At 39.8% G+C, this 16,325-nt stretch overlaps 1 protein-coding gene across 1 annotated transcript in view; it reads left to right on the top strand.

Moving 5' to 3' along the window:
* Positions 1–992: 992 nt before the first annotated feature.
* Positions 993–16,325, top strand: part of ADAMTS15 (ADAM metallopeptidase with thrombospondin type 1 motif 15) — a 159,849-nt gene continuing 144,516 nt past the window's right edge. Inside the window, exon 1 of the mRNA XM_044081136.1 lies at positions 993–3,237. Coding sequence (XP_043937071.1) covers positions 2,119–3,237 — 1,119 coding nt within the window. The 5' untranslated portion in view covers positions 993–2,118. The remainder of the gene's footprint in view (positions 3,238–16,325) is intronic.

Raw genomic sequence — 16,325 nt, 5'->3', positions numbered from 1 at the left:
TGCACTTACACAAATCGCTCAAAAGGGCTACTCTTATAAAGTATTTAATGATTTATTAGAGATAGCATTACTGTGTAGTGAAAGTAAACCGTGAACACTTTAATCAGTACTTGTAGCTTTCAGCAACCCTAATGCGCCGTGTGAACAAGCTGTTTTTGAGGAGGGTTTCACTCATCTTCACCTATGGCAAACGTCGGGGGTGACAGTGATCGGGTGGGCTTTTAACTCTACCGGGTAGGCCCAGAAGAATTGCACAATCAACGCAAAGAAACAGTTTATAATAATAGTAAAAGAAACACACAGTGTAAGCTATTCAGGGCTACCCAATAACTGTCATATACCACCTCCTTCCAGGTTTGCACACTCCAAGCATCATAATTTAGCACCCGAACGACCGGACACCAATGGGGATGTAAAGGATCACTAGATACGCGGAAATAAAAGCCTGAAAGAAATGCATTCTCGATACAATGCTAGATTATGGGTATTTGGTTATCTGCAGAAGTGAGCTTAATTTCCCTCTCACCACATTTGGCAAAACGGATGGTGGAAAGATCATAAGTTTTGAACCGCTGCCATCGGGATAAACTAGCCAATGGATACCTGTAACGAAAGATGGGTATAAAAGCAATGTGGGACACACCAACCCAAGGACCATCAAGAAGGAACCTTAATAGCCCCATGGAGGGAGAAACATGTGATGTCTGTGAGCGAGGAACCTATTACCTTTGTCTCCTGCAGATGGATGAGGTGGTCTAAAAAAGCATCTCTTGCGATGACTACAGCATTTGGAAGAAAGTAATAGGAACGAGAACCCACTGCTCTGGAATAGAGGTTTCAGAGGCGGCGATACTTTTTGCCTTTATGAAGCAATTGATCCTGAATGGGGTGGACGCACCACAAAGACAACCCCCATGTATAACAGCCAGATGAAGGGTGAACCCGCCCAATTCCATGTATAACTGCCAGATGCATGGTAACTCCGCCCATCCCCACCATAACGGGGGTCCCCCGGGATGTAGAATCCCAGCCCCGCCTCGCTGCCTCCACGTGCCCTTGTTGTGCTTGCGGTGGCTGACGGAAGCATGTCGGTATATAAAGTTAAGCTGGACTATCCAGCACCGTAAGTACCGGTGAGATGCAGAGCGCTTCATGCAACTCTAAAGCTGCTTAGATCCCGGCAGAGCACGCAGTAACCGAGAAGAGGAAAGCCAGTAACTGCTGGAGCTGTGCTGATACCCAGTAACTGAAGGAGACAGTGCAGATCACAATATGTTTTCAAATAAACTCGGATAACAAGCTTCTATTAAACCAGGAACTTGTGAAAGCAGTAACTTCTGAAACTACCGGGATCAGGCACCGAACCTTATACTGACCAGGGTCGGACAGCTTTGCTTAAAGGATACTTTTGAAATAAAACTGATGTGACACCTGACACTAGGACACCAGCTAGTGAAACGGCAGTGGTTAGAGCTGCAGTGGATTAATTTTATTCTATTTTAGTTAGCTTTGTATATCCTCCTGTTCGAATCCATTCACGGTTAACATTTTGGATTTTATGTTGACAAGCACCACTCTGGCATGGCATTTCATTTGCTTTGTAGGGTGATCTAACCTACTTGCATTTCCTTCAGCTGCGAACATTTCAGGTATCTGTTCTCTAAGGCTATTCCTTAGAATTTTCTGCATTGGCGCATCCGGCTCGTTTTGAGACATAAACATTCAATCACAAAAGTGCATTTTGCAGCATTTTACTTTGTATTTTATTAAAGTTATTTTGTACGTTCCTTTTTGTGCCCAGGAGCTCTGCATTGCAGCAATTCATCAAAAAAGCTAGCAGGACCTGAAACATTAATTTTTTAGGGGGACATTGTATTAAATCTGAAGGCAAACATACTTTAACTAAAAACACCTGTTTCCGAAGTCAGCTGTGATCATCAGTGTTCGAGATTAGTTCTCTCAGTGACCTTACCTTTAGAGCCATCCATTTTCATTTTAACTTTTTGATATCCAATATTTATTTCATATTTATTAGAAGAGAGTTTAGCTCTTTCAGAGCTGTGATCCCAGAATTCTGATTGCTGTTCCCAGCTAGCTGGTTTGGTTGGTCATTTTTTAATGGCGCCTCATTACTCCTTTACCAGTACCACCATACTGCTGCTGCTGCCCTGGGTCACTGTATTGACATTTCCTTGTCTTGTGAATGGCAGCACAGGTGGCTTGCCAGTGGACAATGACCTAGACAGTGAGTTGGTGATCCCACACCGGATGCATCTTGACATCAATGGGCACCAGTACTTCTCCAGTGGTGGGAACGACATAAGGGAGAGGAACACTGAGTCAGAGCATAATGTCATCTTCCAGCTGCGTGCTTTTGGTCAGGACTTCTACCTCAATCTGGTGCCAGACTCACGCTTCATGGCACCCGTATTTGCTCAGGCAGCTGGAGAAGAGCTGCAGAAATGTTTCTATTCAGGTGATGTTAATGCAGAGCGGGGTTCATTTGCAGCAATGAGTCTCTGTGGGATGGGGCTGCATGGTGCTTTCGGTTCAAGGGGTGTGCACTACCTGCTTGAACCACTGAGCAACAGCTCAGTACTGCCACTCTATGCAGACAGTCTGCCACCTCATCTGCTTCACAGACGTCATCCACTAGCACAGTCCAGTGACACCACTTCACGATGTGGTGTGGGATCTACATCAACCGATTCAGTACTACGTGCACTGGAGTGGTACAAGACCGCACATATGGACAGCAAAGAGGAGTCTATCGATCCTGGCAGGTTAGGTGGAGAGAACTTTACCCCAGATAAGCAACTAAAGAAGCAAGGAGAGGCAGCCACTCCTCAGGGAAGAAAGAGGAACAAACATGTTCCACTCAGGAAGGTACAGAAGTCTGCAGGTCGAACCAAGAGATTTGCTTCACTGCCTCGCTATGTGGAAGCTCTACTGGTTGCTGATGAAACAATGGTTAAGTTTCATGGAGACAACTTGCAACACTACCTGCTGACACTATTTTCAGTAGCCGCCAGTGTTTACCGCCATCCAAGCATCCTGCATCCCATCAACCTGGCTGTTGTGAAGGTGATCATATTGCGTGATGAAGACAAGGGACCCAAAGTGACAAGCAATGCAGCAGTTAGTCTCCGGAACTTCTGCACCTGGCAAAAGAAACTCAACAAGGTGGATGACAAACACCCTGAGTACTGGGATACAGCCATTCTTTTCACCAAGCAGGTAAGAGTGTACATACCACACATTCCACTATTATACATTGGTAGGAGGGAAAGAGGAGACTAGATGCCGTCTAGAAAGTATGATAAAAGCACTGTTGTGGATGGAGTTTATGGAAATATTGTTCTGGTGCTTAAATATTATGTTTCACATCTTTGTGAACTTAGTGGGAAACACAGTACAGTACAGCTATGTTAACACTGCATAGCTAGCTGTAGGAGGTGCTATTTTTTCATATGCTTAAAGTGCAGCATTTCTGTTCTAAACCTTTAAATGAGATTTAATTAATTTTCTTACCATAATAAGGAATCACAGTTGTAGAATTTTAGGTGTTGCTTCTGTCCTGAATTCTGTTGGCTTCCAGGTATGGTAGCTTAGCGTTCTGCAATATTTAGAGGAAAGTGAATATTTATTTTTTCTTCTGATAGATTTGACATTTTTATTGTTATTATTTTTTTAATTTTTTGCAGGAAGTAACTTTACATGTTATGACTGTCCTGTGAAAAGAAGGAAAGATGTTTAAAGCTTTATGCTTACAGGGGAGATCTGATAACAGAGAGGCTGTTGATCTGATGGGCACTCCTTTGTGCAAGCTGTTACAGTACTAGGTGAAAAACAGCATGATATACAGATACATTTAAACATCAGAATGGTATGTTATGGGGCTATTAATGCATGGGTAAAGATGCAGAGCACAAGGAGTGGGTACAGTGTGTGCGTGTGGGGTGGGGGTAAAGTCACAGTAACTAAGGCAAATACAGCCTCAGGAGATGAAAGTAGTGCTGCTGTTACGAGTCATTCTCACTGACGTGTGAGAAAGGCTGAAACATGCTGCACGTTGTTCATCCTGTTCCTAGTTCATCTGTACAAAAACAGATTTACAGATGTGCATCACAGGGTTGTAGCAGTTTCCTTACACATGGCTGGGCAGATGACAGAGCAGAGATTGGTGCTATGTGCATCGCAGGGTTGTAACAGTTTCCTTACACATGGCTTGGCAAAACAGAGATTGGTGCTAGAATGACACCATGAAGGCAACAGGTCACCTGCACACCAGTAATTCTGCATGAACATCAAGGCTGGTAGTGTGTTATAAGAAGTAGGATGTACGCAGCCGTATGCATTCATTTATATCATGTATGCATGACTCCTTACATATGCAAAGGCAGCTGACATCCTTGATTCCAACAAGGGGTGGGTCTCTTCAATGTTTTCTCCATATAGCATTTGATAGTAGCCTTAGTGATTCACACTTAAAAATGAAATAGATACACACAGTAAAGTGCGGTATTATTAATCATACCGATTAAGGGTCAGTTTATCTTCGTTTCATACTACACTGTCAGCCTGTTATCGTACTTGGTGTCTGTATGCTGGTGATAATGTTCTACGCACTACGTAATCTGATGGTGGAGAAATATGTAATATTGCCATCTACCTCTCCAACAGCATCTGCTGCATTGAAAGATTACAGTTACTATGGAAACTTGTGTACATCAGAGCCTTTAAAGACACTGCAGAGTAAATCCTTTCTCATGTGTCCTACGTACTGCTATAATGAAAATGTCTTGAATCCTTGCTGAATCAGAGAATGAAGCTTTCTGATTCTTGTCTGTGTAGCTCCTAAACTGATGTTTCTTAGTATAGGGGCATGGCTTTCTCATACTCTCTGGCAATATGCAGTGCCCCTCCATCCATCCTTCCCTCCCTCCCTCCTTCCTTTTTTCTTTCTCTTACACAAATAATGCTATATCTTTTTATTACAATTGCAGTTTCAAGGTCAGGGTAATTAGGGCTGATTTCAGGCTATGAATCCTGACATGTTTCAGAATTTCAGTTTAGAATTGTTCTCTTTCCAACACTTATTGTTTATGATGATTGAAAGTCCGTGTGCAAAACATTTCCAGGAAACAGCCCTGATTGGAGCAGTTTTTCCCATTACTGAAGTACTCCGTGATTAAAAAGATACATCTGGTCAAATACACACAACTCATTTGGAGTACTTCAGAGTTCATAGCAGGACACATCGGGTGTGAAAGATAAGCATGTGATGCCAGGAACAGGACGAGAACAAACCCTTTGGCATGTGGTACTTTAGCAGTCTGAGATAAGAAAATGAATGATTAAAATACATTTTTACTTTATGAAGTCTGTGACAATATGTTGTGCATGTCATGTCTGAGCTGACTACATATTCAGGCAGCATTTGAAATACCATTGTTATTTTGGAACACATACAGATAAAGAAGAAATCTGTGTTTGGGAGAAGAACATCTACTAACGGGGACTCATAGGAAACCAAGGACAAAGAGATGGGATAGTTCAGGGTAGACGTCCACATAAACTGCATATTTCTACATTATGTAAACCTCAAAGACAATTAAAAAGATAGTTTCTTAATGTAATTTGGGAAACGGTGGTATTGCAGCATTCCCTTTTTGGATAATGCTTATTCTTTTTTTTTAACTGCAGATGTGATTGCCTTACATCTGCCTGTAGTTGAAGCTCAGCCATGTGTGCAGTACAGGAAATGTTAGTGAAGTGTAATACAGACAGTGACCTTGCATGAGCTCTAATCCTGATATGCACAGTGCTTTTGTACTGCAAGTGCTGGTGATGCAACTGAATGCAGTGTTACACCACAGATTTCACTAATTCTCTGAAGGGTATTATTGGCACACACAACACTGATTTTTTAATCTTGGATGACCAGGCGCATGTTATCATAGCTACTTGCAGCCTTCATGTAGACTGTTGTATCATTTAACAGTCTGTATTTAAGGGGTAGTTGCATAGATTTATTTGATACATGATACGAATGCCTGTAAATCACGGATCTAGAGGAGAATGTTCAAATTGTTCTTTCACTACAACTTCAGCTGTAAAATTATATTCTTTATATTGTTTCCAATGTTTTGCATTTTTACAAATACCTTGTACTTTGCATGACATCAGATGTTATGTATAACATGTGTTACATTAAGTGCTATTAGTCAGTGAAGCCACAATATTGATATCATACCATGTTTGTAATTGGTTTTTATTTCAAACTGAATGACATGTTGCACCAAAGTCCTAAACTGCAATATGAGAAATGCACCTGCTGATAACAAGGCTGTTTGCAAACACTGCTTTGGTACCAACACATACACAGCCAGCAGTGATGTGGGTGCTGTTAGGTTGTATGAAATCTGCTGCTATTATTGCTTCAGTAAATCTGCAGAGATGCAGGCTGTAAAGGGAGGAACAGACATTTAAGTGTGTCTACTTAAATGCATATATGGCTGGGTATCTTACTGACCTTCTGATCATTTGCCTAGTATTTTTCCTGTGTTCTTATACATCCATGCTGCAACAGTGGTGTAGTTCGCAAACTCTGTTCCAAATATTGTTACTTGTGCAGACCACTCTTTTTTGTACTATTTCTCTTCCACATTGGTGATCATCAAGACATCTCTGCCAATCCAATATCTCAGCCACAAGTCTTGTATCTGGTCCCTCTCCCAACTGCAAGAAGTTCTTGACCAAGGCAGCCCCAACAGCTCAAGAAAGGTCATTATGGGTATGAGTCATGCCACTAGCAAGGCCATCCAACTATGTCAGGATTTTTACACTGGTCAATCCCCCCCATATGCTGACACCATAGTTGTAGGCTAGGCAGGCAATGGGAGGGCCAACTGAGTGGCTGCCCCACCCCTAGCTGTAGGGCAGACATCTCACGGTGTCCCCTCCCTCCCCAACTTGGCATGTGTCCCTTTGAGCTGTGGCCTCCAGCAGGACTCATTGAATGATGTCCAGCACATCAGTCCCATTCTCCTTGTCACTCTATAACAGTTGCCCAAGCTGCTAATCACATCCTTGGGTTATAATTAGGGCTTTATTCTTCTATGCCACTGGACCTACACAGGCCACTAATTGGCTGGTGCTAATGTGGACAATGCTGCTCATTATACAGACTGCACTGATGCTTGTATGTAGGCCAGTCTTGTCCTGCTGGATACCTCTTATTTAATGTTTGTTAACTTGATAAGTGCAGAGGTCTGAGGATCTGAGCCAAGCAGACAATAACAAAATATATACATATAAAACATATTACAGTAAGATGCAAGCAGACTAAGAAATGCATGTGGAATAACAACATATATACAGATAAAATGCGTTTATGTAAGATGGAAGGAGATTATAAAATACAGATGGCATAAAAATAAATGTTATATAAGCATGTCTAAAGAAGGAAACAGACCTATGCATCCTAATTAAAAAAATGAATACATGGCAGTATCTGGCTAAAGCTTTTTAGATACCTTTCAGCTAATTTGTATGCAATCGAACATGTATTAGAAGAGAACGTACAGGTGTATGGTGTTATACTGTACAAAGTGCAATGCAAGATACATGTCAAAATAGATATGTTGTTCAACCACAGTGCAAAGTATAACCGAAAAATCAGTGTAGACATAATAAAACAAGAATGAGCTTGTGTGTGCACCTGAGCAGTGCTGCTCCTTACGCAGGGTGTGCTGATGTCATTACTTATGCAGCCATTTCTGGCTTGCTGTGTACTTGGGTGTGCTGCTCCTTACAGTCTTGTGTGCTAATACTGTTACTTATGCAGCCACATCTGGCCTGCTGCAGACTTGGCCAGTGGTGTTAGTTACAGAGGATGTACTGATGCCATTACTTATGCAGCCACATCTGACCTGCTACAGACTTGGCCAGTGGTGTTAGTTACAGAGGAGTCACTGATGCTGTTACTTATGCAGCTCCTTCTGGCCTGCTACAGACTTGGCCAGTGGTGTTAGTTACAGAGGATGCAATGATGATGTTACTTATGCAGTCACATTTGGCCTGCTGCAGACTTGGCCAGTGGTGTTAGTTACAGAGGATGTACTGATGCAGTTACTTATGCAGCCCACTCTTGGCCTGCTGCATTTTTAGTCTGAGCTGCTGATTTTATAGGCAGCCCTTGTGCTTCAACCTAAGCAGATTACACACATGTGGTTATTTAATGGGAGAACACTTCCTCAGCATTGTCGTTTAGCATTGTCACAAGCTATTCAAACCACTAGCAGCATCAGTATTCCTGCCTGACTGCAGACAGTGATGCAGCATAACAGCTCAAAATGAGGATTTGAAAAAGGTATTACACCGAAAGCGTTTATCCGGCTTATGAGCCAGTGTGTTTTATTTTTATTAAAAGTTTTCAAGTTTCAAGTTTTTAGCAGGATTGGTGGCAGAATCATTCTTTCTCTGAATTTTGTACTTTGATGTGCTCTGGTGACGCTACCTACTTTTTCTTTTTTGCTTGCAAAGTAAGACATTGTCTGGTGTCACTGCATAACTGTATCCAACAATACCTCTATAGAGAACACAGCTGATAACCTCTAATCCCTGCAGTGACATCTCTGTAGACATTAGAGGTATTTGTATGGCTATGAATTATACTGCGATTCAGTTCTGTGACAGTGCTGCTGTTTTACTGTACTCGGCAATGTCACTACGGAGAGCACAAGTAAATATATAAAATGACTCCAGTCAGGGGACAGTCTGTAACTGAAGTCATTGATGCCAGTAGATAGCTAATAAAATAAAAGGAGACATCACTGAGTTTGGAGTGTAACCACAGTCTGAGATAGCATTATGGAAAGGACCAGCATTATGGAAAGGACCAGCCTGAATGGAAGAAGAGATATCCCTTGGGCCACAGTGTCACTTCAGGGTGCACAGCTAAGATCATAAAAGGAGACATCACTGAGGATGGCTGCTTAATTGCAGTCATTTATGTCATTGTAAGGAGGTCATCTAGTAACACAACAGATGACACACTTGGGACATGTGTAACTTAGCAGTGATATTACTAAAGAAAGTACAGTAAATAACGTAAAAGGAGATGAGACACCATGAGGGCACTGTGTACCTGCTGACTTGCTGTCTCGTCACATAGAATAGCAAATGGGGCAAAATAAGGCAGCATTAGGGGACAGTAAATAACTGAAGTCATTGATGTTATTACAGGCACCATAGCTAGTACACAGAAGGAAATGGTGGGAGCCAGTGTGTAAATGCAGCCAATGATGCTGATGCTAGGACTATAGCTTGTAACACAAATGACAGCTTATCAGTGGCTTCTGTTGTACAGATGGTATATAGCAGGGCTTTGGATGAGATAATGGGTAGTATAATACAGGATAGTCAATAATGTTGTATTTTTACTCATGGCAACACAAGCATTCGCGAAAACAGAGATATCACAGTGGGCTACACCTGACAACAGAAAGTGGTGTTATTTGTCAGTACGTGGCTATTAGTACAGTCCAGTACAGAACAGAAATATGACTGATGGCCTGAACGATGTCACTGAAGGAAAATCTGTAATCTAGTGGAACTGAGGACAACACTGTAGAAGGGTGACTGACTGCTGTCAGGAAAGGCTATTCTGGTAAGCACATGCTTGTTGCTTTTTTATGAACGATTTAAAAAGTGTTCTTACTATGGGCCCACTTTAAGCCAAGATCTACTTTCATCATATTTAGCTTTAATAACTTACCCACTGCATGCTGTACACAGCTTTTTACCAGGTGACATCTTTTTCCAAATTTTGGTCCTGTGGCATGAATGACACATTAAATCATCCTAAGTGAACAGATCTACTATAAAACAACATCAAGCTGCTGTTACAGTTTCCTCCAGATGGCGCTCTTGTTGCAATGGAAGTCATGCTGTTTTCAAGGAATAGATGGCTACAAGATCAACATATAATGCAGCTTAATTTAATTATACTTAAATGTAATTTTAAGTAGGTGCTTTAATAGGTTGTACAACTTGCATGTGTGTATGTATGTGTATAATATATATATGTCAGTGTGTGTCTCTCTTTGTGTGTGTGTGTGTGTGTGTGTGTGTGTGTATATATATATATATATATATATATAATATATGTATTTAGGTACATATGTGTGTCTCTCTCTGTATATATACATGTGTATTTATGGATGCATGCATATGTCTGAGTGCATATTTGCATATATACATACATCGAGAACTAAAAGCTTCACTTCCTGTCCTATTATCAAAATAAATTAGGTAAATACTAGGTTATCAGTCTGTACACTATTACAAGGTTAACCTATAACCGGAGGTCAGAATCAAACCCTGAACCTTGCATCTGTGAGGTTAAAAACCTTAGCCGTTATGCCAAACCTCCCCATTTATATTCACATGGTGATTTAGTTTAATTACAAATAGTTTAATCGTTGTTTAATACAGTCCGTTTTAGGCATATTTTGGAATGGCTAAACTATCCACCTCTTTTTTTCTAGAAATGACTATTAACCTGTCTGCCTGTAGGAGGCATACCTTTTCTGCAAATATTTTATTTTACACTATGCAGGCACATTCCAGATGCAAAAAAGCTTTAAACAATATTTTCCATCTTTCTACAAAAATAATTTGAGATTTATTCTGTCATATGTCCTGTACTGTATCAGACCACTTATGAATTCCTCACTGCGCCCACATGGTTTGCATTATCCACAAGGTGGACTGAATTTGTGGGTACATTCAAACATCAAAGGTGTGCAATGAATGCATAAATTACTGTGATAAATCTTGTGTCATTTCACAGTGTGCCAAGTATTTCCCTGTAGACAGTAAGAAAAAAAGGGTTTCTTGGAAGGTCTCTGTGTTAGTAATGATTACCTTTATATTCCCACAGGGACTTTTTTGATTACAATAAATATTTTCTTAAGTTAGCAAGCCTGAGTTTATGTACTTCAAATGCCTTAATTGTCAAAAAGTGGTGAGACCATTAATACCAGTAAAAATACATCGGTCCCTTGTTCATAAAAGTTTCAGGTTTGTAAGGAACTCTGGCATTATGGTGAGCTGAATATTATGGTACTGTACAGATTTCCCTCTGTTTAGTTATTGTACAGATGCATTTAAAACTGCTTTGAGATTTATTTTGGTAAGAATATCTTGGAAGATAGTTTGCTGTGCTCCAGTATTGTGTCATAACTTCAGTCATATTATGTGAACTGAAGTCACACCGTCTATCATATTCTGTATATTTGTAACATCAAGTGTTTATATTTGTATGAAGGGCAGATACTGTAAATCAGTGAAAGTACCTACAACCTAAACACCTAGATAATAATAAGTAACTGAGTCCTCTTACAACTAAGTACATTTATATATTTTATGTATTTATATACTTATTTAATGTGTAGGGCAAAATGCATACTTTGTAAAAGCTCTTATTGCAATAACTTAGTCCATATGTAAGGCTTATCGGCATCTGAGCCACCATGCTTTTGGTGATGAAAAGCATTTTAAGTTTTAAACTATTTCACATTTAAAAACTTTTGTTCTACTTTGGACTGTTGGACTTAGTTTTATTTAGTTGTTATTTGTTGCTTTTTGTTTTAGCCATACTTGTAAGTTTGCATTTATTATGGTAATTAAATATCTCTTGTGATGCCTTTGAACAGGGGCATTTGTAACTTTGTGTTTTGCTGGAGTTTTACAGGACGGATTCCCTATCCATATGTATTTATTTTGTTTGGTTATTGCTTTTGTTAAATGGGTTAGTAAACCAATCTATCAATTTCAGTCACTGTCCATGAAAGCATTGTTTATATGCACATGTATGAACTTAAAGAAATGCAATAAACCTAAACAAGACAATGGACAGATCTAGTGTAAAATACAAGGTATACAAAGTTGGTAGCTCACATGTTTCTTGCACATCATCACTGGAAAGGTTGTTTTGTATATAGGAATGTGTGTAACAAAAAAGTGGTAACAAAACAGAAACTAACACATCAAAGTCAAGATTACTCACTGTGTGTGGTGGGAATAGTTACAGTATTCACATATGTTAAGGACATAAGCTGCATCCAAAACTTAAATTGAAGTTAGTATGCATGTAGGGGAACACAGCCTAACTCATATCTCAGACATGTGTAGGTTTCTTGTAGGTGTTTTATTAATTTTAACCCATCATCTGCTTGGCATTTGCTAAGGCTGTTTGGGAGTTTATTCCACAGTATGTGGTCTGATATAAGCAGAATGCATGGCGAAGGAATATTAATTTAGTTTGGGGTCTTAGCAGTTTAGCATTGTCTAAATAGGAGCATAGTAGGTGTTTTGTATGATTTACTGGAAGGTTATCAGTAGCAGAACATCTGCATGGTGCTTAAAGTGCTGCAATGTTCCTTGTAGTGGGGAAGGAGAATTAGATGTTGGATCCTATTGGATGTGTAGTCGTAGATATTTAAAAGGAAGCTGCCTGTGCAATTCCTTGCTTATTGTAGATAAGAATGGCAGTAGGCCATTTAGTAGTAAGTTTTTAAGTTCAGGCTGTGTATGAAATATTTTTTTATACATACGAATAATTCAAGATCATTAGCATAGACAATTAGGCTGGATAAGTTGAGATGATGTGGGAGGTGGTTAATGAAAAGGCTGTACCAGACTGGGCCTTAAATGATCCCTATAAAACACCTGCAGAAGTATGGCGAGGAGGTGGCATTATTTGCAGACCTAACAAACCACCTGCTATTATGGAAGAATCAAAGCTGGAGGTGGCCAGGGATTTTAGAAGGAAGATGTGTTTTATGCAATTAAAAGCTCTGATGAAGTAATCGATAAGTGCAACTGTTAAGTTGCAGTAATTGTTGTTAGTGTCATGCCAGGGAAGGTGAGTAGAAAAATGTAAACATTTCAGCCTTTGAGGAATTCTTAATAACAGCTTGGAATGTTCTTTTACTAAAGGTAAACACTGACTTCATTACAAATGATTTCAGTGCCCATTTACCTTGGTGAGGCAGAAGAGAAACTGACCTATATTCTGACGTGTTTTGGGTTTTTTTCACTTTGGGATGGGTACGACAGTTTACTCCCTCCACTGCTTGGTAAGAGATTGTTGTGCAGGAGAAAGAATAAATAAATGATGTATTTGGGAAGTAACCAAATCTCAGCTTAACATAATGAACATTGAGACCATCAGCACCAGTAAATCCATGGTTGGGAAGTGACTCTGTTAGCTTAGCAGTTTCTTGAAGTTGCATGTTCTTGACATAGACTGGAGGAAGGTAAGGCTCTAAGGGAATGTGTAATGCAGAGGTGTTTGTGGTTGGCTGGGAGTGGGGCTTGAAGTGGCATAGAAAATGCACTTGCAAAGTCTTCAGGTATAAAAGATGGAGGTGGGTTATTTAAATTTGAATGACCAGCAAGACTTTGGAATTCTTTGCAGAGTTTTGTTGGGTTTCTTAATGTCCAAGGTGCTTGGTTTCATGTGTCCATCTTTCACTACTAGTACCTGCACTTCTGGGGTAAATAAGGACAGACTCTTCTTTTAAGGCAGATGTTTTAGTCCATAAGCCAATTTCTATATATGTTATGCTGAGGAGGTGCAGTAAAATCAAAACAGATGTCAAAGTCTTGATTTCCTGCCTTCCCCCAGGTCTTGTCTAATGGCTGCTGTTTCCTCACCCAAGTGGCATGTTCATTTCCCTCTCTGTTTGGTAAGATGCAGCCACTCTCAGTGAGGGCCCCATGGCTACTCATTCCCTGGCTAGAGGACCTAATCTGCTTATTCATTCCCTGGGAGGGGTGTTAGTCAGGCAGCAGGGAACAGACCAAGTTGTCTGACCTGGTGAACTCCTCTCCCCTTCCCTTGGAGCATATAACTGCTGCTGTGGCTCTGTGTAATAGAGGGTGGCTCTTTGGTGTGAATGCATTGCTAAATCACAGTGGTGCATCCATTATTTACCCCATAGCACTTGCTTCTCCAGATTGGTTCCTGGCTGAGGTGCCTTCTTGTCAGAGTTCTTGGCTGAGGTGCCTTCTGGTCAGAGTACATGTGTGTGTTTGTGTATCCTGTAGTTGACTAGTTACCTATTCAGGATTAGATTCCCTGTCTTGCAATCACTGAGTGCCAGGTTTGGCTACAGCTGCCAATGACCCATAATTGGGTTAATTTGGTTACTGAATAAGTAACAAACGGTGTAGTATTAAAGATTGATATGCCCTTGTGTGTTTTTTCAGTCAGCAGTTTGATACATTACACTTCTCCCATGATGCTTTGGAAAAGAAAGTTTATAAATGAATTTGTAGACATTTCTGCATTTTTGTCCATGGACTTTCAACTGGGTCATTATCCATTTACTCAGGGTATTTTGCTCTCAACTTGACAAATGAGAGTATTTACAGTGACAAAAATAATTTGAATAGATTATGAGAAGTTGTATCTGTGGAAACTGAAGATCTCTTTTTATGACAATATTTCTCATGTTCTGTGTGTTTTACTTAGTGATAACTTACTAATGGCAAACGCATTTCCATTTCTTGTATGTGTAGCCATTATCTGTAAACTGATAGGTCACTAAGGACCAGCTTTTTAAAAAAAATTAATTAAGAGACCACCTAAATGAAACGCCAATCCTTGCATCCTGAACTGTTGTATTCAAGCTTGAAGTTTACCATTGTATCTGAAGAAAGAACAAACAATTATTCAGTGAATTTATATTTCATTCAGTTTGTCTGACAGTGAAGGTGGTGTCTGTTGAGTTTTGTCAACATATTAGCCTTGTGCTAACTAGTCTTTGAATGATACCCACAAGACCTTTACATACCATAGCACTGAATATTACAAATGTCTCTGCACACAATGCGGAGTATTAGTTGAGTTGAGTAGAGCTAATGTTTTTCATTCATAAAGCAATATCACAATTTCACTGCACGTATAGCTCTGTTTTGATTTTTTAATGCCATTGTGTGTGTATATAACAGCACAATACACTGTCAGAAATTGGATGCTTATTCGGATAGAACATGAGTGACCACACCTGAACCTCCCCATTATAGGTAAAAGTACAAATTACCAAAGACCATATCACTTTGTACTGTTGTTCAATGACATTATTTTGAAAATAAGTGTTATCTTTATAAAATAATGCTATTGTACAATATATACCCCACAGCAGTTTAATTTGTTGCACTTATGAGTCAAGTGGGATAGCTTAGCGAAACACAAGATGATCTCTCATTTGTGTCTAAGGCAATTCAATTACTGCACATTGGTCCAGTATAGTAGCTTTCACTGTAAGTGAGCCATTAAAAAGAAGACAAAGAGGAATATTTGTTTGTTTCAGGTATAGGATGGGACTGTTCTGCAGATTCAGAATCAGGGTAGAACACATACATGAATAAATATGTGTTTGCAAGAGGATCAAATTATAAAAAAGTTCATAATTTAGGTACAAGGAGAAAAGAAAGTGATGGATTTAAAATTAAATGTCTTTAACACTCACTCTGGTCTGCATTTTACTACAACTATCGAGCAGGTCAACTACCAAACTTGACAGAAATATATATATTTTTTTGTGCACTGGTCTTCAGTGGGAAGTAAACTGTATCTACTGTGTTACATGCATAACACCTATACTGCCTAGATCTATAGCTATCTATTTGACACATGTAATGTAGTCTGGCCTGCAAATAGAGTATACTTTAGTAAGTCTTTGCTTGATTTGGTATGATTTGAGATCACTAAATAGCTTCCAGAATAAGAAGGGTTAACTCCCTACAGAATCTAAGGCAGGGTGGAGCTATAGTTAGAGGAAACTAAGGCATGGGGGAGTTCTAGTAAGAAAAGTTAAAACTTCCACCCAAAGGAAGGGAGAATGGCTTTGAGGAAACGGACCTTTTCATTCTATGGAAGAGAGGAACATGTTGTCCTGTGGATTTCCTTAAAACTGAGGAATGGTAGATCCTACCCTAGAGCTGAGTAAAGCTAGTTTCTCGGGAAATGTCTGAATGCAGAACTGACTGGAATATATTTCTACGAGCATTCAAACTCTGCTCTATTCTGCTACTTATGGTCCTGATAAGAGAAGGCCCCTTGTTACTGGTGACTGGAAATCTGTCCATTACTTTTAAAATGTACACTTAAACCTGTTGTATCCTGGGGACACATTCTGCTCACCTTTGTCTTTTGAAAGAAGACTGAAATGTTTTAAGACTGTATTTTGTACTGAGCACTGCTACAAAAACTGTATTTGTCTGCGTTGTGAGCAACTAAAACGAGC

Source organism: Protopterus annectens, chromosome 8.part0, assembly GCF_019279795.1.
Source record: "Protopterus annectens isolate FY-2018-M chromosome 8.part0, PAN1.0, whole genome shotgun sequence".
Taxonomy (NCBI): Eukaryota; Metazoa; Chordata; order Ceratodontiformes; family Protopteridae; genus Protopterus; species Protopterus annectens.
This window is presented reverse-complemented; position numbering and strand designations above follow the sequence as displayed.